Source organism: Esox lucius, chromosome 6 (assembly GCF_011004845.1).
Source record: "Esox lucius isolate fEsoLuc1 chromosome 6, fEsoLuc1.pri, whole genome shotgun sequence".
Taxonomy (NCBI): domain Eukaryota; kingdom Metazoa; phylum Chordata; class Actinopteri; order Esociformes; family Esocidae; genus Esox; species Esox lucius.
The window spans coordinates 29,722,596-29,747,370 of record NC_047574.1 but is presented as its reverse complement, the minus strand read 5'-3'; the positions used below and the strand labels follow the sequence as shown (position 1 = coordinate 29,747,370).

Genomic DNA, 24,775 nt, shown 5'->3' with positions numbered 1-24,775 from the left:
TTTCCTTCCTTGTCCTTTCCTTACCTGTAAGGTCCTGGACTTGGTGGCCAAAACACCATTAATGGGAACCATGAGGACCATCACAGCCAATCCGGCCAGTACAGCAGGCCCCAGCTCTATCCACAGGAAGGCGATTGCAAGCACTATCTGCATTGGGCATGACCACAGCAAGTGGATGAAGTTAGCAACGTCATTAAATCGCTGAGCGTCAGCGGACATCAGATTCACAGTTTCCCCGACTGTGGACTCCTTACGGGCGTCGTTCGATACGACCAGAGCCTGAGTTAGAGGGGGATGAGAGAGGAGAGGAGATAGAAAGGGAATAGTGAGTTAGAGATTTGCTGAATTGCCTAACAATAAATTATGACATCACTGAAACCCTCTTTTCCTATCCCATAAGCGCTGACAAACACTTAGCCAATCATTGTATTGTTTAAGATGAAAAGACAATGTAATGGCATGCATAGATAACAGTTCTGAAGGAACCCCTATGACATTAACATGTACCTTCTTGTACACAGCAGCCGTGAGGGCTGTTCTGACTTTCATCCCTAGAACAAAACATCGTTGGAAGTACTGCTGCAGGAACAGAGACTGAAAGATGGTCACCAGGAAAAGCAGCACTGCATAAACGTAGCCTGTCCATGTGTAGATGGATTTGTCTGTAGTGAAGGATATTAGCAACCTAGGAGTACAATTAAAGGGAGAACATAGGTTGCCATAAATCCATGGTTAGATCCATGATAAAAATCCAAATATGGATACAGAGGAGAGTGGATTCAGTGGATTGTTTACAAACAATTTAAGGCATGGATATTATTCATGTTTTTATAAAACTGCTACTGTTCTTTCTCACAGTCTGTGGATTTATATTGTTTCTTAAATAATCTAGTTTTCTATTCTTTCTCACTCAGTCTACTTTTATTGTGAATTACAGGCTAGGTTATATATTTCACCTAGTACAGCCTTTACTAATGGTGAATTTTGCTGTATGTTGTTTCTGACAGATATATAGCATGTATTTTTTGTAGTTTACACAACATATCAACATGTAGCCTAGCAGTCAAAGCATCTGATCAGTAATTAAAAAGTGAGAATTAGAACATGACTGGGACAATAACTTGTTCACTCACTTTAGTAATTGTGGACTGACGAAGGATAACAAATCCGTTAGCAGCTTTAAGAAAGCTGATTCCCACAGGACCCTTTTAAATGTGGTGGCAAGTGTGGAGATGAGCCACGCTTCCGGGTACTCTGCTTTATCTTCTTTCTTCTTTTTCTCCTTTTCCTTCGTCTTGTCTGTTTCATCCCCCTTTTCCTCCTATTACAGGTATATAGATTTAACTGTAATGATTTGGAAGCTCTTGAAATATTCAGGTACAGTAGCTGCACTTGAAAACAGATGTTTTCAAAGAATTCACACAATTGTTGCTCATACTTTTTTTAACACAATGTGAATCTCAAAAGTCATCAAACCCTTGGACTTTATCCACATTTTATTGTTTTTTGGAGAAGTCCAAAGGGTTGAATACTTTTGACAGCCTCTGTAAAGAAAATCTATTGAAATGAATAGATACACACTATCTTATGTAAGGATATAGGTCTAAGGTCAGACCTCATTATATTGTACATATCTCTTTTATATCTTGGTATAGCAGCATTGTTGTACCTAGCTACACATATAAAGTCATATGTAAATTAAATCCAACCCCTGTAAAGTTAAAACATTCAATTCTAACTAAATTAATTAATAAAGGTAATATAAAAGTAATTTTGAACAAATCACACAAAAAAATATCAGACCAATGGCAATCTACAAAGGACAGATCTTCTGGGCCAATTAAGCCCAAGTGGTGACTGAAACATGCTCATAGAAGTCTCTGAAAACCCTAGGGTAACATTTAGAGATGTACAGGCCCAGTCAATGTACCCCAGTCAATGTTGTGGAATCTGAGCATTAACAACTACAATGTGAATGTACGTTTCATTGTAGGTGAATGGGCCTAGTCAATGAGAACAACAGAAACATCTCTGTTTAGATTATCTCTCTGTAGGTTGCGCTCTACTAACCCCAGGAATGTTTTACATTGACCATTTGGCTTGGGGGTTACTCTCTTGGAAACCTGATCTTTACTAGGTAGACACACCCTTCAATGTATATATCAGCTTGTAACCAACATTACAGTGAGAAGAGATTGAGTGAGATGAGATTGAGGTTGTGTAAGGAAGACCAGGTCCATAACCTCATGAACAAGTCTTTCTAATGCTGCAATAAATAATATGATTTCTCTCTTCCTTGACAAACGGGTATGCTAATTATTACAACCACTATACGAAACGGCCGATTTCTAACAATGTCAAAGTGCATAATTCAACTTTCAGAAAGAGACTGCTGTTAAAAAAGTAGATCAATATACGACTGATGTTTGCCAGATAACACCAGTGTAAAGATCAATACTACTGGAACAATGAGCTCTGGACAAATGAATCAAAGGCGAAGTTGTTGGGCCGCAATGCCAGATGCCATGTTTGGCGAAAGTGAAACACCACCTATGAACAGAAGAATGTCATACCAGATATAAAGCATGGAGACGGGGGGATTAGGGTTTGGGAATGCTTTGTTGCCCAAGGGCCTGATCAACTTGACATAATTTAGTCCAGGGCTTGACATTAGCACTCGCCCACCCACCTAATTCAGCTGTGGTGTGCAACGCAATCACTCTTACTAGCCACTTTGGCAGGTGGCATACTATAAATCTATGTACAATGTAAAACTAATTGCAATGTAAGTGACACTACAAGCTACGTCCCTACAACTCCCATCTACGTAGTGTTTGATTCTGGTCCATTTGTGTTAGGCTTATTGCTTTGCGCTTGCACGCCATTGATCGACTGCGTGAACAAGACAGGCTAGTATGCAGCACACCATAGTCAACTTTAATCAAATAAAACGTAATTTCCCAAAAACAAAATCTTGGCTAGTAAAAATGCTGAGTAGCAAGTGGAAAACCACTAGCCACAGTGGTTGGTGAGCAAAAAAGGTTAATGTCAAGCACTGATTGAGTCAACCATGAACTCCATATCGTACCACAGAATTCTCGAGGGGAATGTGAGGCTATCTGTCAAAAACCTGAAGCTGAACTGAACATGGACATTGCTACAGGTCAATGATCCAAAACACACAAGCTAGGTTACAACAGAATGGTTAAAAGAAATTAAGATATTGAGGATTAGGGATTAATTGAGTCAAAGCCCAGATCTTAACCCTATCGAAATACTGTGGGAGGATTTGAAGCGTGTATGCAGTGCCAGCTCAAGCCTTTTGGGGCCCTAAGAAATATTGTATTTGAAAAAACTCTGCAGTGTTCAGGCTCATTAGTGGTCAAGGCCCCCTTGCTGTTGTGCTCCCTAAGTGACTGCTTTATGAACCAGCCCTGTGCACACCCTTTTAAATGTGGTGACAAAGGTGGAGAAGGGGACAAGAAAGCCCTTGAATATGACACAGCTGAAGCAGTACTGTGTATGCAAATATTCTACCCAGTCCCAGGCATGGTCACATGGGTGGCATGGGGTGACAACTTGCCACCCCAACACTGACCTGAAAACTATAATAATAAAAATAATAGTTGTAGCTCACATTGTCATTCATTAAAATATTATCTAAACTTAATAATAAACTACCACACTTAAAAACATCTCAAAATCAAACTTTAGCGAAAGCAAAAGGTGCATCTAGATCGATGCTCATCTGATTGGCACATGCATGGACATCTAGTCACCATTCTTCAGACTTGTTTGTTGGATGCTGGTGAGCAGCAAAAAGTGGTGAATCTGATGTAAGAATAGTGGGATGATAGCCATGCTCTAGATATTCATATGTATTTTAATACACGTTTCATATTCATGTGAGTGTTTTATTTAGTTTTCACAATGAATCTGGCTAAACGTTAGCGATATAGTTAGACTACACTGTTGTCATGTAGCAGCTATCTTTGTAGTTATTATTATCAGTGTAAACAGACTGTTCATTGCTTAACATAAGTTCTGTATTTAAATTATGAACATTTGTGACTAGACTATCTACTAATAGCAATTACCTGCCTACCTTACTAGCTAGCTGTCCTACATGTAGCAAAAATCATTCTAATCTGATAATGCAGGCTACTTATTTCACATGAAAACACACTCTGAGTCATCGTTTTTACTACAATACATTTGATAATCATGTAATTGTTGTGTTGTTGTTTCCTGTGCTGTACAATGTGCAAATTGAGAGAAAAATCTAATTTCTTTGTGAAAACATTGAGGGAGGGAGATAGAGAGCACGTTTGTATGTAATTCTGGTGAGGATATTTTACTGCATATATTTGTTTTTGTTTCAATTTCTATTAGTGCTGAAATTGCTGGCTGATATTTCTTACAGTACATATTGAATCTAAACTGTTCTCTTTTTGTATTTCTGTACATGAAAGTCATTAATTATCAGGGACCTAGTAAATCTGGGTAAGTACCTGCTAATTTTTAAGGTAATGAATAGGTAAATGTATCTTGGCCAGTCTTTATTTTCTTGCTTTGTCTTTTTTTGTTACTGTATGCCAGTCCATTTAACACATTTTTGACTATAGTAAGCCATCCAAATGATGTAATATAAAACAATACATTTAGATGTACAAATTAATTTCCATCCATCCATCCATCCATCTTCTCCCGCTTTATCCGGGGCCGGGTCGCAGGGGCAGCAGTCTAAGCAGGGATGCCCAGACTTCCCTCTCCCCAGACACTTCCTCTAGCTCTTCCGGGGGGACACCGAGGCGTTCCCAGGCCAGCCGGGAGACATAGTCCCTCCAGCGTGTCCTAGGTCTTCCCCGGGGTCTCTTCCCGGTGGGACGGGACCGGAACACCTTCCCAGGAAGGCGTTCCGGAGGCATCCGAAAAAGATGCCCAAGCCACCTCAGCTGACCCCTCTCGATGTGGAGGAGCAGCGGCTCTACTCTGAGCTCCTCCCGGGTGACCGAGCTTCTCACCCTATCTCTAAGGGATCGCCCGGCCACCCTGCGGAGAAAGCTCATTTCGGCCGCCTGTATCCGGGATCTTGTCCTTTCGGTCATGACCCAAAGCTCATGACCATAGGTGAGAGTAGGAACGTAGATTGACTGGTAAATCGAGAGCTTCGCCTTGCGGCTCAGCTCTTTCTTCACCACGACAGACCGATACATCGACTGCATTACTGCAGAAGCTGCACCGATCCGTCTGTCAATCTCCCGTTCCATCCTTCCCTCACTCGTGAACAAGACCCCTAGATACTTAAACTCCTCCACTTGAGGCAGGCACTCTCCACCAACCTGAAGTGGGCAAGCCACCCTTTTCCGACTGAGGACCATGGCCTCAGATTTGGAGGTACTGATTTTCATCCCCACCGCTTCACACTCGGCTGCAAACCGTCCCAGTGCATGCTGAAGGTCCTGGTTAGAAGGGGCCAACACGACAACATCATCTGCAAAGAGCAGAGACGAAATTGTGTGGTCCCCAAACCTGACACCCTCCGGCCCCTGGCTGCGCCTAGAAATTCTGTCCATAAAAATTACGAACAGAACCGGTGACAAAGGGCAGCCCTGCCGGAGTCCAACATGCACTGGGAACAAGTCTGACTTACTGCCGGCAATGCGGACCAAGCTCCTGCTTCGGTTGTACAGGGACCTGACAGCCCTTAGCAAAGGACCCAGGACCCCATATTCCCCAAGCACCCTCCACAAGATGCCGCGAGGGACACAGTCGAATGCTTTCTCCAAATCCACAAAACACATGTGGATTGGTTGGGCAAACTCCCATGAACCCTCCAACACCCCGTAGAGGGTATAGAGCTGGTCCAGTGTTCCACGGCCCGGACGAAAACCACACTGTTCCTCCTGAATCCGAGGTTCTACTATCGGCCGTATTCTCCTCTCCAGAACCCTGGCATAGACTTTCCCGGGGAGGCTGAGAAGTGTGATCCCCCTATAGTTGGAACACACCCTCCGGTCCCCCTTCTTAAAAAGAGGGACCACCACCCCGGTCTGCCATCCCAGAGGCACTGTCCCCGACCGCCACGCGATGTTGCACAGGCGTGTCAACCAAGACAGCCCCACAACATCCAGAGACTTGAGGTACTCAGGGCGGATCTCATCCACCCCCGGTGCCTTGCCACCGAGGAGTTTCTTGACCACCTCAGTGACTTCAGCCCGGGTGATGGACGAGTCCACCTCTGAGCCCTCATCCTCTGCTTCCTCAATGGAAGACGTGTCAGCGGGATTGAGGAGATCCTCGAAGTACTCCTTCCACCGCCCGACGACATCCTCAGTTGAGGTCAACAGCTGCCCACCTCTACTGTAAACAGCGTTGGTAGGGCACTGTTTCCCTCTCCTGAGGCGCCGGATGGTTTGCCAGAATCTCTTCGAGGCCAGCCGATAGTCCTTCTCCATGGCCTCACCGAACTCCTCCCAGGCCCGAGTTTTTGCCTCCACAACCACCCGGGCTGCAGCCCGCTTGGCCTGTCGGTACCCGTCAGCTGCCTCAGGAGTCCCACAAGCCAACCAGGCCTGATAGGACTCCTTCTTCAGCTTGACGGCATCCCTTACTTCCGGTGTCCACCACCGGGTTCGGGGATTGCCGCCTCGACAGGCACCGGAGACCTTACGGCCACAGCTCCGAGCGGCCGCTTCGACAATGGCGGTGGAGAACATGGTCCACTCGGACTCAATATCTCCAACCTCCCTCGGGATCCAGTCGAAACTCTGCCGGAGGTGGGAGTTAAAGATCTCTCTGACAGGAGACTCGGCCAGACGTTCCCAGCAGACCCTTACAGTACGCTTGGGCCTGCCGAGTCTGTCCAGCTTCCTCCCCCGCCATCGGATCCAACTCACCACCAGGTGGTGATCAGTTGACAGCTCCGCCCCTCTCTTCACCCGAGTGTCCAAGACATACGGCCGCAGGTCAGATGAGACGACAACAAAGTCGATCATCGACCTGCGGCCTAGGGTGTCCTGGTGCCACGTGCACTGATGGACACCCTTATGCTTGAACATGGTGTTCGTTATGGACAAACTGTGACTAGCACAGAAGTCCAATAATTGAACACCACTCGGGTTCAGATCCGGGGGGCCGTTCCTCCCAATCACGCCCCTCCAGGTGTCACTGTCGTTGCCCACGTGGGCGTTGAAGTCCCCCAGTAGAACAATAGAGTCCCCAGTCGGAGCACTTTCCAGCACCCCTCCCAGAGACTCCAAGAAGGTCGGGTACTCTGCACTGCCGTTCGGCCCGTAGGCACAAACAACAGTGAGAGACCTATCCCCGACCCGTACAAATTAATTTGTCTATCATATTGTGATTATTGTTGAGTAATATTTGAACTTAAAAAGTAGGTACATAGTATAGTATAGTATATACATGACCTATCATTATTTCAGAATAATTAGCATTCTAGGGATTGTGACAAATTTCACAAGTATTACAAACTATAGAGCTAATAAGAAGCCAGTACAATAATTTAATTATTTGGCAATTCATGCTGTTACAAAGTTACAACTAAGAACCTTCTGCATATGGAACTTTGTCCTATTTATACATTTGATGGTGCCACCTATTATTGTGCTCTGGCCACCCCATGTCCTGGATACGCTACTGACACAGTTGATGTAAGGGACTGATAAATAAATGGCTAAATTAAGTTATTTCAGCAAAAAAGGGGACAAACCGCTGGGGTGTGTTTACTTTTTCCCCACCAAAAAAATGCATTTCTGTCAATTTTTGATGAATAAATTACTGCGAAACTATACTCTTTCAGTGTCATTTTTAAAATTAGGTTATCAATCAATAGTGTGGAAGTGAAGATGACACCCATATGTCCAAATATGTTATAGAAAAGTAATTTTAAAAAATACAGCTTTGCAGTAAATGTTCTACTTTTGTGTGAGCATAAAAGGCTTATCAGGCTTATCAGACTACAAAGGTGGAATGTTTTCAGGAGTGTATGGGTGAGAAACAATGGGACAGATACTGCTTACCTTGCACTGTATTGGTCAAAAAACTACTGACTATGTGGAACACCACAAAATAAATCCATGTGTATTTTTTATTGTTTGAGATTTGTGACTCTGTCTGTCTGTGTTCTGTGTACTCTCACCATCACCAACACATCCTGGCTGACCCCCTTCCCCAGGCCGTTCTGACGCCCATTTGGGAGGACTTCTCCCTGGACCGTGCTCGTCTTCTTCATCCCTCTCTTCCTAAGTTTGGTCTGGATCCTGGTCCTGGCTGCTTTTAGCTCTGTCTGCATAATCTGCTGGAACTTCTGGCTGATCTGGAGTGTACTCTCTGCCTCACTAAGCTCCCACATATCCTCCTGGACCAGAGGTCGCTTAAAACCATTTAGCACCATGCTAACAGGGGTATGGAGAGAAACAGAAAGAAAGGGTCAAAACTAATCCAGCGAGACAGGCAAAGACTAACTTCTGATATTACGGTTTAGACACAGACCCAATCTCTTGTAAGCCAGGCATACAGCCAGATAGCCATGTTTTGAAGGCATTGAGGAAGATCAGTGCTACCATACCTGTTGAACCAGTTGAATGTTATCCTGCTGAGAAATGGTGCCCCGACCTCTGGATTCTAAAACGTTCATGACAAGACATCATGACAAGAGGTAGAACAATATGTTTATTTACATAGGTTGTTGAGATGTTGTTTCTGTTGACAGTATATCAGTATAATGTACTGTTGGTGACAAATAAACAATAAAAAACTGCTGACAATAACATCTCCATGGAAATATCTTTATGTATGCTATAGAGAAGCACCTTTTTGACCAGCTCCTCTGCTTCCCGGGGGACATCTCCAAAGGCAGAGAGGACAAGGGCAATCAACTCCAGCCCAAAGGAGATGTAAAAGAGGCAGAAACGAGGGAGGTCTAAGCTCTTTTTCTTGCCCATTTCATCCACCGTTTCGTCCTAGCACAGTGAATTTAGATTGATCAGTAATATTTAGGATCAGAAGGGTGAGCATGAAACGCCTTGATTGCTCTATATAAAAAAATAAATCCCTCCCTCCGTACCAGACTGAGGGCCTCTCGTAGCAGGGTCTGGAAGGGGAAAACATCACACAGCACAAGGATCAGCCAGAAAAGGAATAAGGTGGCAGAGTCCACCGCTCCCTTCCTTCTCCTCAGACCCTCCTGACACAGCAACAGCAGGATCTGTATAGGATGTATGGCAATTTGCTGTTTTCGTCAGCAGACAGCAACACTAACAAATAGGCCCAAGGAAAACTACATTGACTGAATTATAACTCGACCGAAACTGGAAAAAACTACACTGTTGTGATCATTCGGGCCCAGTATTGCTATCCAATCCATAATAGAGATGACAATTCAAAAGGTTTACCCATGAGAGAGCGAAGAGAACAGGGTTGGCATAGAATATCCCAGGGTTCCTCACAGTCGTGGCGGGGTCTCTGGTTGGATTATAATCCTCTCCTAACGTTACAGCAAGACTTGCTATTGCGGTCAAAAACAACAGCCCAACCACAATCTAAGGAGAAGGGTGAATTAGAGGGGTGAGAGAGAGGACATTTTTAAATGAATGTCACAGATACAGATAACAACAACCAAAATGTCCAGGAACAGGTCTAAACAGTCAGTAGTATTTTCACAGAGATTACAATTATTTTATTACACCCAATTGCAATAACATCAATACAATGACTTTTATGACATCCTGGACATTCACCTTAAGTATTTTCAGTATCTGAATTTTCCCACTTGAGTGTGTCATTGACAGGGGGTTAGTTTACCTGTTTACAGAGGTAGAGCTTAGACAGGTGTTTATTAGGTGTGGCTTTTGTGCAGAGGACTGCCAGGTGCAGGGGGGCGCAGAGCCACAGGAAGCCCAGTGGAGCCCATACCAACACGGTCTGCTCGAAACACACTGGCAGGTCTGGGTCAGCGCGCTGCAGGAGCGACAAATTCTAATGCAGAGGAAACACTGGCGTTACGCGAGCACACGTACACATGCAAACATACACACGCTCAAACACACACGCACAGGTCCAAACCTGACCTGTGCACTGACCCAGAACAGATTAGGCCCTCCCTCCAACTCCATAATTTGCAATTTAATTCAATATGACTAACAGGTAATTATTAATCTCAAGACCTGCATCCCACCTGCTGGGCAAAACATTTGTGTTTGTGTGTCTGTCTGTGTTTGTGGTGGGGTGTTTGATTATGTGTTTGATCTTTTGCTTATTTTATTATACACGTGCAATGTTCTGGTTATATTTATTTTCGACTAATTGTCGTCTTGCAATATTATGGCTTTAGTCTTGTTATCATTGTAAATGACAATTGGTTTTCAAATCATATTACATGATGAAGGTTTTGAAATATAGCTTTATTGAACACTGATAAAAACCAACAATCATGAAAAAAGTTGGATGTGTGCTTACAAAATAGGAACATTTGTGACAAAAATAACAAATGAGAAAGGAGCGATAGTAGCAAATGAACGCCTCTACAGAACACACTACATTACAAGTGTTATTTCATAATTGCTTATGCCTAAAAAGTATAGAAAATGGCTATTATTCTCTACAAATTTGCTTTTGTGACCTGGACAGTGATATTTTGAAATGTACCTATTTCCAATGGGAGAACGGACAAATTGTTGTATTTTCATTCACATAAATCCAAATTAACGTTGGCTATTTATAATAAAGTAATACAAAAATGACTACAAAAGATATATAAGTGAGTATTTTTTCGAGATTTACGATTATACTGTAAATAGTGTTGGTGAACGTCACTTTTCAAAGTAACTACTTACAATTACTAGTTACACTTCCCATAAAGTAAGGTTATTTTACTTTGTTACTTGCTGCAGAAAGTAATACTTTAATCAAGAATCTCTTAAATCAACAAATTATTTTGTATTGCAAATGCCTCCACATTTTGCCCTTACACCCGGTTCACAATGTTCGCAATCTTGCTCTGATACATCACGCAGATCTGGGCAGACTATTGCAGCGACTATTGCAGCTGTCCTCCAGCATAACGATCAAGAACATTTCACAAAGCTTTGTGTCATTCAATTTGGTTTGAATAAATGGTCTTCCAGCCCAACTTATTTATACTACTTTTACCGTGAAAATAGATACATTTTGGAGGGAGTAACTGAGAATAAGTAAATTCAATATACATTTTGGTCAATTATATTCTGAAAATATAAAATAAACATGTATTGCAATAACCGTAATATTTAAAGATTTAAATATTTAAAGACTTTTTAGAATAAAGATAGGATCAAGAATTATAACCAGCAATATTATCAGAATTGTCAAGTCCTGATGTGTTTCACCTCCTCCCCTCACCAGGTGTTACCGGTTCCCCATTAGCCCTGTGTACTTAACCCCTGTTCTCTGTTCTGGCATTTTCCAGATCGTCTTGTACAGTTGTTTCCAGCGTTCTATGTCTTGTGTTACCCACTCTGCCTGTCATTCTTTTCCCTGGTTGCGACCCCTGCCTGTTTTTCTGGATTACGAGCCTGCGGTTTGAAAACTACAATAGTGTAATATTATTCATTTATTTTTCATTTTTTATTATAGATTATTTGCTGTGATTTGGTAACTTCCGGTTCTGTGAAAGGATTCTGCTGCAGCGAAGATGAAATATTTCTCGAACAGAGACTTCAGTCGCTAGGGGGCTTTTCCGATTCCACTCTGTTGTGACGGACTTCATTGGAATGAATGACGCAATGTAATGGAGTGCATGAATCTCATGTGAATGAGGCATTATCCCTCACTCACACATACACTCACCTAAAGGATTATTAGGAACACCATACTATACTGTGTTTGACCCCCTTTCGCCTTCTGAACTGCCTTAATTCTACGTGGCATTGATTCAACAAGGTTCAGTACATTCTTTAAAAATGTTGGCCCATATTGATAGGATAGCATCTTGCAGCTGATGGAGATTTGTGGGATGCACATCCAGGGCACGAAGCTCCCGTTCCACCACATCCCAAAGATGCTCTATTGGGTTAAGATCTGGTGACTGTGGGGGCCATTTCAGTACAGTGAACTCATTGTCATGTTCAAGAAATTTGAAATGATTTGAGCTTTGTGACATGGTGCATTATCCTGCTGGAAGTAGCCATCAGAGGATGGGTACATGGTGGTCATAAAGGGATGGACATGGTCAGAAACAATGCTCAGGTAGGCCGTGGCATTTAAACGATGCCCAATTGGCACTAAGGGGCCTAAAGTGTGCCAAGAAAACATCCCCCACACCATTACACCACCACCACCAGCCTGCACAGTGGTAACAAGGCATGATGGATCCATGTTCTCATTCTGTTTATGCCAAATTCTGACTCTACCATCTGAATGTCTCAACAGAAATCGAGACTCATCAGACCAGGCAACATTCTTCCAGTCTTCAACTGTCCAATTTTGGTGAGCTCGTGCAAATTGTAGCCTCTTTTGCCTATTTGTAGTGGAGATGAGTGGTACCTGGTGGGGTCTTCTGCTTTTGTAGCCCATCCGCCTCAATGTTGTGCGTGTTGTGGCTTCACAAATGCTTTGCTGCATACCTCGGTTGTAACGAATGTTTATTTCAGTCAAAGTTGCTCTTCTATCAGCTTGAATCAGTCGACCCATTCTCCTCTGACCTCTAGCATCAACAAGGCATTTTCGCCCAGTAGTTTAGTTCCTAATTCGAGTTACTGTATTAAACACTACAAATCAATTAAATGTTTCTTACTGGAGACAAATGACCAGGTGTTCAACTTGATAAATTAAATCGCGGTCCTACCATCTGGAACAATTGATTGTTTTGGCCTTGGTCCTGACGAAAGTAGCTACGAAATTCCTTTCCTAAAAGCCAAAGCTCTTCAATCAGTTGGTGAAAGTCGCCAACTGGTTTTCGCGATCTCAGCCATTGGTCTCATTGTTGAATGAGCCTATCAATACTATCTTGACTATTTAGAATTGTAGTAACCTCCAATTTTAGAGGGAGATTATATTATATAGGCTGTCAAACGTGATATGCTTGCACAATACATTTTCTGAAATATGTAGAGGAGAACAGGGTAAATTGTCACACAGGTAAATTGTCACACTGCTCATACCTCCAACACCAGAGGTGCTCTCTCAAAAATCTAATTGTGTGACTACAAGTTCTATGGTCAACTTCCTATTCACACGTGATCAAGAACACTGTAATCTGAGGTGAGCACACGTTTCTTATTTTTCCCCTTCAAAAGTAAAAATGTGCCACTTTAAATTTTATTCAATAAAACCTTGTCAGCATTATTTTTGCACTGAGTAGAGTAAACAATATCATGTCTTTTATATTTTATCTGCAGTCCTATGTTGAGCTTAACTTGAGATTTAGCCAACATTAACACACATGTCAGTTTGGGGCAAGTTGTCTCAATGACCTTGTCACATGTGACAACTTGCCCCGGTATAAATAGACACATAGAACATGCTCAAAAACATTGTAATTCCTTTTAATTAGCTCTGATAATATTATTAAATGTTACTGTAAATGGATTATTATATATACGTATAGTTTAAAGCAGCTGACATTTCCATGGACTTGCCTACACAAGACAGGCTCTGGCTTGTCTATGTGTTTGTTTGTGTCTACAAACAATCACTCAATACAATCAAATGTATTTATAAAGCCCTTTTTACATCAGCAGATGTCACAGTGCTTTTACAAAACACCTGGCCTTAAACCCCAAGGAGCAAACAACAGAAGTGTTGAATTTCAGTGGCTAGGAAAAACTCCCCAAGAAGGCCATTAATTAGGAAGAATCCTAGAGAGGACCCAGGCTCAGAGGGGTGACCAGTCCTCTTCTGGCAATGCCAGGTGAACTTATTAAGATTACAATTGTAATAATTTATAAATGCGTGTGAGTCTAGAGTCTATTTAAACTTAGTCCAGGTTGGAAGCATGACCAGATGGACAAGGAAAGGGACCAGACGGGGGAAGGGGAGGTGTCAGCACAGTGGCAGCTGAAATCGTCAGGCATCATCTCGATCTGCAACACAACTAGGAGGACTCTGGACAGGAACAGCAATGGGTCCCCCAAGCCAAGTACTCCGCAGATGTGGGCCAGGACCTCATGCACTCCTAAGTTCAAAACGGGAGGAGACTGGGAAAATTCAGAAAATGCACTCCTCATATCAACAAGGATTTATAGTGGAGAAGGAGAACTGACCCTACTCCCCCAGCACAATAATATAGCAGCGTAAGACCTTGGGACTGAGACGGGGGGGTCTGGCGACACTGTGGCCCTACCTGGGGGAGGCCCCGGACAGGGCCCAACAGGCAGGAAATTAATCCACCCACATTGCCAAGCATCAACCAAAGGGACCAACCATCCTGAATGAGGGCCGAGTATTGCCAGCAGAGTAAAGCCCAATTGCACAAGTGCGCAACAGAGAGACAACAACAACCCAGTGACTCCGCCCCCGAGAGGCATTGGAGGGAGGGCATCCAAGTGGCGATGGGAGCCCACCTGTCAAGACAGCAAGGGTAGACAGTATTTCTGGTCACCTTCACGCCCCTGGGCCAGGCTACACTTAATCATAGACTGTGCCGTAAAGAAGAGTCTTTATTAGACACTTGAAAGTTTGAACTGAGTTTGCATTTCTAACTTTAATTGGCAAATAATTCCACAGTAGTGGTGCTCTATGAGAAAAGGCCCTGCCCCCGGCTGTTTGTTTAGAGATTCTAGGTCCAATTAAAAGGCCTGCATCTTGCGATCGCAGGTTACGTGTAGGTATGAATGGCTGGATCATTTCAGCGAGGTAAGTAGGAGCAAGTCCATGTATGGATTTATAGGTTAACAATAAAACCTTAAAATCAGCCCTAACCCTAACAGGCAGCCAGTGTAAAGAGATTAGTGCTGGAGTAATGTGTTCACATTTTTTGTTGTAGTTAGCAGCCATGTGCAGCACTAATTGAAGTTTATTTATTGATTTTTCAGGGTAATCGGAAAGTAGAGCATTGCAGCAATCTAGTCTAGAAGTCACAAAAACATCAGTTTTTGATAGAAACCTTCAGATTTTTGCAATGTTTCGAAGATGAAAATAAGCAACTCTTGAGACATATTTTATATGTTCATCAAAGGAGAAGTCAGGGTCAAGGGTAACACCAAGGTTTCTTACAGTTTTTTGGGATACGACCATGCAGCCGTTGAGATTCACAGTGAGATCTGCTAATAAAGCTCTTTTTTTCTTGGGTCCTAAAACGAGCATTTCTGTTTTTCTTGAGTTTAAAAGCAAGAAATTCTCTGTCATCCACTTCCTAATATCTAAAACGCATGCTTCCAAAGTAGCTAATTTCTCCATGCCTAATTGAAATATGTAACTGTGTGTCATCAGCATAACAGTGAAAGTTGACATTGTGATTCCAGATTACATCACCCAGAGATAGCATATATAGTGAGAACAATAATGGGCCCAGAACCGAGCCTTGAGGAACACCAAAACATACCTTTGACTTGTATAAAGTATTTCGCAGTGTTGAGTTTAGATCCTTGATTTGATCGTTTGCAGATTTATTTACTCTGTCCTTGATTGTAAGAATATCAAGGAATCCATTTGTAGTCCGAGAATTTATAATACAGGTTTTGAAACTCATTGTTTGCGGTGCAAATGGATTTCTTGTTTAAACAGTGAATGTAATAAGATAGTGATCCGATAATCCAGGATTTAGGGGGGAAATTATTTGATCTATAATACCTATTTCTCGTGACAGGACTAAATCTAAGGTATGATTGTGGCGGTGTGTTGGACGTATGTATTTTTCAAAATATTTTATAAGAAAAAGTTAGCAATAAGTGCTAAAAAGGTTCGACATTCACCTTTCGCTACTACTTCCGCCCTGCTTCCACGCATGCAATTTGAGGCATAGGTTGGATAAATCCAACGCATACACAAGACCAAACGTCCTGCAACTGGTTCTGCACTGAAATGCTGCAAGCCAATTGCAGAGTTCCATTTGAAATGAATTAACTTCCGGTGTATCACAGCGCATTATCGCTGCATGTCTAGACAGTGTTGTGAACGCATCGTTTTGTTGCAAGCCCTTTCCATATCGCTACGCATTATTTTGTGATTCACGACGCATCTATAAATAGTGGCTGATATGTGCAGTCACCGGTTATCCTGCCCTTTTCAATTTGTCAGACAATATTTATAGAGACATTAATGCTACAAATAATGCAGGGAGGAAGATTTCCTATAATCGGCTACGAGCTCAGTAATTTTAACTTTTTGGCTATAAAAAAGTTCTGAACGTTTTGTTATGTAAGCAACTGCACGTTTCTCAGCTCGTATGCCTGTCACTTGAGGATAACTTGCTAGCTTCATACAAACTATTCTGGCTAGCTGGTAGTTTGAATGTGTGTAGAGCAGTGTATTTGGCAGCTTTATGTTCGTTTTGGTCATTATAATTATGTAGGCCATACTTTTTACAAATAATATTTAATATATTTACAAATATATTCACTTAATTCCGTTCTGATAATGCTTTTTTGAGGAGATGAGATGCATAACTTAATAAATTGACAGTTTCCGGTTTGAATGACGTACACGTTTTGACGCAAGAGTAGGAAAAATCTAACGCAAAGGTTACGCATGGTGCTGCATGTCTTTGCATCATAACGCACATGTTCATTGGAAATGACTGAACTTCCGTTGTTACGCATATACATGACGAATAATACCAAAATATCCTGTGATCTATTCATCTATAAATCCGTTCACGCATTATGAAAATGTAGATGCGTAGGCTGCTAGCATTTACATCATGATTTTCGGCATGTACATTCAAAACGTTGTACTTTCTGTCCAAGGCGGGGCGGATGGTTGGGCTAAGCCCCGAATGTATAGTGATCCTAGTGATGCCTATGCACACACCACAGGCGATTTCATCAGGATGGGGTACAATTATTTCAGCGCTTAGCACTAGTCAGTTGTTTGTTTGGCTCCGACTCATGTGTGGAAACATTACAGCATTATTATAATTATTATAATTGTCGTGAAAACTGGGACAATTTGGTAATTAATGTTGAAAACCGGGACAATTTAGTGGTTTGCAGATGTTTTTTAGTGGTTTTGTCGGGACCAGGACACGTACGCGGCTTGATTCAGGGACAATCCCGGCAAACCGGGACGTCTGGTCACCCTATTGTAGGAGGTACTACAATACTGAACAGTCCATAACCTAACTAACACGTTGGGCGAACAACTACATTTAGTAGTACAAGAACAGAAGGAAATGTATAACGTCACACTTAAGGTCTATCAAGACAATTTAAGAAACAATATAGCGTGGTCAAGGATTGTTCAGACTCTCAGACCTACAGTTGCCCTCAATCAGTTACATACATTCAGTGGCGTTTTTATATGTAAAAATATGGTGGGGCACAAACCATTTCAAAATATAGGATGCATACCAGTAAAGCTACAAAAACCCCTCTTGCTACTGATTTGTTTATTTAACACATCAACAAACAGCATGGCTCCACAAAACACTTTTAACAACAGAGTGGCTTGCTTCTACCAGGTGTTGTAGTACACATAATGGAGAGAGAGACCTTTTTGTGTAATTGTTCTCCTTATGGGGGACCTTAGAGTGGGCCCAAGCGCACGACACCAGACACAAATCAGAGAAACAAAAAAGGTGTTTTAATGGTGGCTGGGATGAAAGGACCGAGGCCAGGCCAGAGGGGTTGGGGCTGGGCAGGTAGGTAGGTTGGTGGGTAGGGCGAGGCAGACAGGACAGCGGGTGGAGGTGTTTGGAGGCTGGATAAGGTGGATCTTGGTAACGGGGAATAAACAGGGTTAGTTGGAAGGAACAACTAAACTGGGTGCTTAAACTATGATTTGGAGTGGCCGGGAACGTTACTGCCTAGAAGTAAATAACAACGATCTAGCACCCAACAGATGGAAACCAGGGTATATATAGACAGGCTGATGAGGGAACGAATAGCAGGTGGAAACCAGGGCATATATAGGCAGGCTGATGAGGGAATGACTTGAGGGGCAGTGGGGGAAAGCCCCACATACATGTACAGACAGGAGAGACAGCCTGGCCCGGAATGTGAGGAGGTGGATGCGGAGGGCGTGACACTTCTCTGTCACACACATGTAAAATTACCACTGTCACATTTACAAACCTAAATTAGGAATGCAACCAAGCTCTGAACCATTGTGCCTACAGGGCCATACACGGACAGCAATGAGCTCAACACCACTGAAGGCCACAATGAAGTGGAAAGACAACTTTGTAGGGATACAGATCCATTCTATGACAAAAGCCTTAATAGATAAGCATGGACACTGACACTTGTCTATATCAATCGATCCAGCACAAAAATATGACCAATACATGGACCAGCACCACAAAGTAAGGATGACAAAATATGCTTTCACTCACCAAGGCTGAAGGCTCACTTGAAGAGAAAGGTGGCACAGTGGTTCTTCCGCTGAGCAAACTTTTCGATTACTTTGGGAATTAAGTCATGAAGCTGCTGAATCAGCTGGCTTTCGATGGACAACATGGGCAATGCGTTGAGTTGCGGCTGTCCCATGGTATTGCGAGTGAAGGTTTTTACCCTCTTCAAGGTGGAAAAGTTCTTATCTGACTCGGATGTCGTCATAGGTGTTGTTACGATCATTTTCAGCAGAGTGACAATCTCCGCAAAAGCCTCCTCTAGGTTGTTTTTATGGATGGATCTTAACAGAGACAGGGCCATTTTACCATTGTGAAGCTCAGTGTGGGGCGGTACAGAGTGGTCAGCTCAGACTTCAACTTTTTCTCGTTTCCTAGATGCCACAGTTTCACCACACTGTCAAGCTCAGATGTAGGGAAAGACAGGACAAATTGTGGGAAGAGCAAGCTGTCAACCAGCTTGGCAGCGATCAAGTGTTCACTTTGTGAAAACCTCTGAAACACCTGGGAGATGATTGTGTCGCATGCCTCCTTCATCACCTGCGCTGTGTTGGTTACCCGTTGGCCTGGCTCGCCCATTCATCAGTTTGCTTTCGTATATTCTGGACATTCTCCTTGAAACGGGTGAGCGCACTGCTAATCCCAGATGCATCGATGCTCTGTTTTTGCAGTGTTGAATAAAACATCAACTTCTGGGATAAGGAAGAAGAAAAAAATCCAGCAGCTGCAGAAAGGCTTGGTCCCTGAGTTTTTTAGACAGGTCGTATGCCTCACTTATGGTGGCCTCATCCCATCCTGGTTGTGTGCGTATGTCCTCCATTCACAGGAGCAGTGCAGCGCAGTTTTCCCAAACTGGATTAAAGTTCCATCGTACAGCGAGTGGTCTTGGAATGCGTCTCTGTGTTGCCTCAGCACATTTCGGAGCACCAGAGAAAAAGGTGGCAAAAGCATTCCTCTGATTTCATGTGTTCTATGTGCCATCTTAAATCCTTGTTAATGTTGTGCAGTTTACCGTTCTTCTCTTATAAAGCAGGCCTCCCCTGGTAACCACCGTGTTTCACGTCACAACGCTATGAACTGTTGGCAATTCCCTGCAGTCCTGTTCTCCACTCATTACCTGTATTAACTGCACCTGTTTGAACTTGTTACCTGTATAAAAGACACCTGTCCACACACTCAATCAAACAGACGCCAACCTCTCCACAATGGACAAGACCAGAGAGCTGTATAAGGACATCAGGGATAAAATTGTAGACCTGCACAAGGCTGGGATGGGCTACAGGACAATAGGCAAGCAGCTTGGTGAGAAGGCAACAACTGTTGGCGCAATTATTAGAAAATTGAAGAAGTTCAAGATGACGGTCAATCTCCCTCGGTCTGGGGCTCCATGCAAGATCTCACCTCGTGGGGCATCAATGATCATGAGGAAGGTGAGGGATCAGCCCAGAACTACAGCCCAGGACCTGGTCAATGACCTGAAGAGAGCTGGGACCACAGTCTCAAAGAAAACCATTAGTAACACACTATGCCGACATGGATCAAAATCCTGCAGTGCATGAAAGGTCCCCCTGCTCAAGCCAGCGCATGTCCAGGCCCGTCTGAAGTTTGCCAATGACCATCTGGATGATCCAGCAGAGGAATGGGAGAAGGTCATGTGGTCTGATGAGACAAAGATAGAGCTTTCTGGTCTAAACTCCACTCACCGTGTTTGGAAGAAGAAGGATGAGTACAACCCCAAGAACACCCTTCCAACCGTGAAGCATTGAGGTGGAAACATCATTCTTTGGGGATGCTTTTCTGCAAAGGAGACAGGACAACTGCACCGTATTGAGGGGAGGATGGATGGGGCCATGTATCATGAGATCTTGGCCAACAACCTCCTTCCCTCAGTAAGAGCATTGAAGATGGGTCGTGGCTGGGTCTTCTAGCATGACAACTACCCGAAACACACAACCAGGGCAACTAAGGAGTGGTTTCGTAAGAAGCATCTCAAGGTCCTGGAGTGGCCTAGCCAGTCTCCAGACCTGAACCCAATACAAAATCTTTGGAGGGAGCTGAAAGGTCTGTATGGAGGAGTGGGCCAAAATCCCTGCAGCAGTGTGTGCAAACCTGGTCAAGAACTACAGGAAACATATGATCTCTATAATTGCAAACAAAGGTTTCTGTACCAAATATTACGTTCTGCTTTTCTGATGTATCAAATACTTATGTCATGAAATAAAATGCAAATTAATTACTTAAAAATCATACAATGTGATTTTCAGGTTTTTTGTTTTAGATTCCGTCACTCACAGTTGAAGAGTACCTATGATTAAAAAAAATTGCAGACTTCTACATGCTTTGTAAGTGGGAAAACCTGCAAAATCAGTAGTGTATCAAATACTTCTTCTCCCCACTGTATATAGAGGTGAAATGATTTGCACATCATTGCATTCTGTTTTTATTTGCATTTTACACAGTGTCTCAACCTTTTTGGAAGTAGGTTGTATATGACACATTCCAATTTGTAAATCTGCCTTTCACAAAGCTTTTCCAGGCAACATGGGAAGAAGAACTGAGCATTGATATTCCTACATACTCATTTTAGACTACACCATTTTAAGACTAAGCTACACAAGATCTTCTCCCAAACTTCCGGCGTGTGTGATGAATGTCAAGATGTGGAGGCATCAGTACTGCACAGTTTTTACCTAGTTCCTGACCTGTACTGCTACTGGTCTGGACTCTTCCGGAGCATATTGGATGTGCAATATGTTCTGATAGATCTAAACCGCCTGTTGATAATTCTTGAAGTCTGATTATTACGTAAACCTATTAGGTAAACCTATTGTATCTAATATCAGTTAGGACCCTGGTTTCCCACCAGAACAGCCTGAATGTTTTTGCAGCATGGATTCAACAAGGTGCTGGTAATATTCCTTAGGGATTCTGGTCCTTACTGACTATAGCATCATACAGTCCCTGCAGATTCGGTCATGCATTCATGCTGAAAAGCTTCTGTTCCATCTCATCCCAAAGGTGCTCATTTGGATTTAGATCTAGGGACTGTGCAGGCCATTGGAATAAATCATAGTTACTGTCATAGAACCTTGAGATGATGCATATTTTGTGAAATGCCACATTGTCCTGCTGCAATTGTGCATTTCACAACAGGTAGATAATAAAGGGATGCATATGGTCATCAACAATGGTTAGGTACACTGTGGCCCTGAAAATATATGCAATTACAGAAATGTGTGCCAAGACTACATTGCCCAAAAGGCTGTACCATTGACGAGATGCTGGATGGATCAATGGATTTATGCAGTTTACACAAAATGTTTACTGAACCATCTGACTGTTGCAGCAGAAATCTTTTAATCTATTAAAAATACATCTGTCTCTGGTGAATATTTATAGGCTGGTTGATTAGCTTCCTGCCTTCTTTTGATTGCAGGATGTACGGCATAAATGCCTGACATCTGTGTAATTGACCGGAAAACCATATCGTCAGCATTTTACAAAAAAGTGTGTGTTTTTCCCACTTTTAAAACAGAAACAGAAAACAGAAAAAAGAGAGAGAACAGGAAAGGAATAGACAAAACAAGAAAAGTTTAATCAATACAAACAAAGTCTTTATTTCAACAAAGTGATACTACTTCCAATAATTAACTACTATTTGGTTGTTGTTCATTGTGAAAGAGAGAGGCTGCACTCTGACTTACTAGCAGTACCATGCACCACATGTCTAAAGTGCTGAGTCAAGTTAACGTCATGATCTCATAACCACCCAGTTACATGTTCACTCTCAATCCCTCTGTCCCTGTCCTGACCATGTTTGTAGTGAAATAAGGTCAGTAGATGGATTTAAACAAAGATAGACTATTATGACAAAGCCACTATTAATAATGGGCATTAAACTACATTAACCAGTTCTCCAACAAATACCTTAATGTAATTTGCATGGACTTTTGAGTCAAGTAGAACCCAATTTCTTAAACTGCTTATGAAAAGGATTTTGTAAATAAACGTGATTATTTTATACATACATTTTGATTGTTTCATATTAGCAAATTTTTTCTAAGGTCAAAAATACACAGCAAATACAGAGATTTTCAAATAATACTCATATTAATTTAGAAATTCCTTATAGAAATTGTGTGTACAATCTTTTGGTAAAACATTATTTTTGATATCAACAACGAAAATGCCTTTGGAAATGTTTTTGTAACCTACTAATCAAACAGACACTATTGCCCTCCTGATACAGACCTAACAAATCTGCCTAGTTTCTCTATTTTATCTGTACGTTATGTAAAAAAAGCCATTGTTCTAATAGCCTCTCCTTTTAGAACATATAAACTTTTTGAAGTAAACATCTACTGCCCTCCCAAGAGTCTGCATTTTCAGGCTCTTCCACTACATATCTGAATGTCGAGCTTCTGAGATATTTGGCAGTTTTACTCACCCAAAAGGTAGAACCGCAGAACTCCTCGAGAGCAGTAGCCGGCATGATGTCTTCAGAGTCAGCTCTAGTCAGGAGGACGCCACAACACAACAATGCACAAAACACACGCTCCACAGTCTCACATCAGGTCTTTCTGAAAATTCTGCTCCAAAAAATTTAGAAAACACACGCTTTCTTCACACACACAAACTTTAGGTTTGTCTCCAAGCTGACCGAGGAGCTGGGACACAGTTCGGCCCACTCTGTCCAGAAGACACACACACACAGCACTACACACTCACAGACGCAGAGATAATCACAGGATTTGATTTGAGCTATGAAGCTCTTTAATGTAGAAGAGCTCTCGCAGTCTCCTCAAAGCCAAAGGCAAAAGGACAGTAGTTTTCCCCTAAGCTGTGTAGAGCGAGGTTAATGCTTAACTCAGACCCTGATTGATGAGATTATGCCCTTTTTAAAACGCCTGTCCCTAAAGCATGTGTAATAAAATCATTAAAATCATTCACGGAATAAACACTTACATGAACACCTATGTTTCTCCAATAGAATCACAACAATAGCCTAGATCCACCACCCCAAATGGTCCACTGACATTCACTGATTAAAGACCTGACTAAAGTCAAAGGATTTATTGTGTGTATAAATGACAGAAGAGACCCAAGATTGTGTAAAGCCCTCTACTCTTTCTCTCTAATTCCATTGTAAGTGGTTGAGCTGAGTTGTGTATACAACACAAATGTTTCCTCAGAAGAGGAAGTGGGGAGGGAGGAAAAGAGGGAAAGGGTGGGCCTCATTAATCCAAACATAGCCTCTCTCTGAATTTCCCATCAGTTTCCTACACTTCTGCACAGACCGATTTCTATGAGTTCAAGTCATGTCTGATGAACATCACAGGATAAGTAATGTGCATGACTAGATGGAAGGAAAACCAAAAAAGTGTTGCCTGAAAATGTTTTAGTACCCAATGAGACAGTGTTGGAGACATGCACATGCTATATGCCACACACACACACACCTCTCCTCCTTCCCCACTTTATTTCTTTATTTAGTGGGCTGTAATTGTGGTCTTTATGGATTATTGTTTCTGGTTGATTATCTTTAGGTGTTTGTATAAAAAAAATCAGGTTACACTTTATTTTGAGGAGTCCCAATTTCCATCTGTAGAGGTTGTATATTAAAAGTGTGAACAAACTTTCAGCCAACTTTAAATAAACTATCAGTTGACAAACAACTGCTTGCTAAGGTGAAGGTTAGGTTTAGAATAAGGTTTAGGGTAAGGGTTAAGGTTATGGATGGAATAAAGGTTAGGTTTAGAATAAAGATAAGGGTTAGGAATAGTAGACAGTTAAAATGATACAGATAGTCAGTACACAATCTGTAGAGCATTTACATATGTCACAACTCAGATGTGGACCCAAATGTACGACACAAGAGGCAGTAACTACCGTTAAGTTGTTTAATAGAAGTGAGACGGCAAGCAAGAATGGAGCAGTCAAAACAGGCAGGGGTTCAGTACACAGCTAATCTCAGCGAAGGTACAGGGGGATGATGAGCAGCAGAGTAGAGTAGGTAAACAAGCTGCAGTCTGGTACACAGGAAAACTTGACACAGAGCACTGGGAACACAAAGGAATGAAGAAACGACTTGGAAGAAGCACACAAAACAAACTGGCAATTGGAACAAACAGAGAAGACAGGTTAAGAAGGCAGGGATAACGAGGGAATGGGAGACACCTAGTGGGAGTGGGACAAGACCACAGGTGAACAGAATCAGGGTGAGGGTATGACAACAGGCCCACTTTTGGGTCTCTCAAAATAAAGTGTTACTGA

General features: G+C 42.4%; 1 protein-coding gene across 1 annotated transcript in view; it reads right to left on the bottom strand.

The window, feature by feature from the left end:
* Positions 1-23,618, bottom strand: part of abcc2 (ATP-binding cassette, sub-family C (CFTR/MRP), member 2) — an 87,815-nt gene extending 64,197 nt beyond the window's left edge. Inside the window, exons 1-11 of the mRNA XM_010863984.4 lie at positions 23,468-23,618; positions 22,950-23,013; positions 9,823-9,996; positions 9,414-9,560; positions 9,086-9,226; positions 8,832-8,981; positions 8,588-8,643; positions 8,159-8,414; positions 1,134-1,321; positions 508-685; positions 25-279 (exon numbers count right to left, since the gene is read on the bottom strand). Coding sequence (XP_010862286.2) covers positions 25-279; positions 508-685; positions 1,134-1,321; positions 8,159-8,414; positions 8,588-8,643; positions 8,832-8,981; positions 9,086-9,226; positions 9,414-9,560; positions 9,823-9,996; positions 22,950-22,994 — 1,590 coding nt within the window. The 5' untranslated portion in view covers positions 22,995-23,013; positions 23,468-23,618. The remainder of the gene's footprint in view (positions 1-24; positions 280-507; positions 686-1,133; positions 1,322-8,158; positions 8,415-8,587; positions 8,644-8,831; positions 8,982-9,085; positions 9,227-9,413; positions 9,561-9,822; positions 9,997-22,949; positions 23,014-23,467) is intronic.
* Between the last annotated feature and the right edge of the window lie 1,157 nt (positions 23,619-24,775).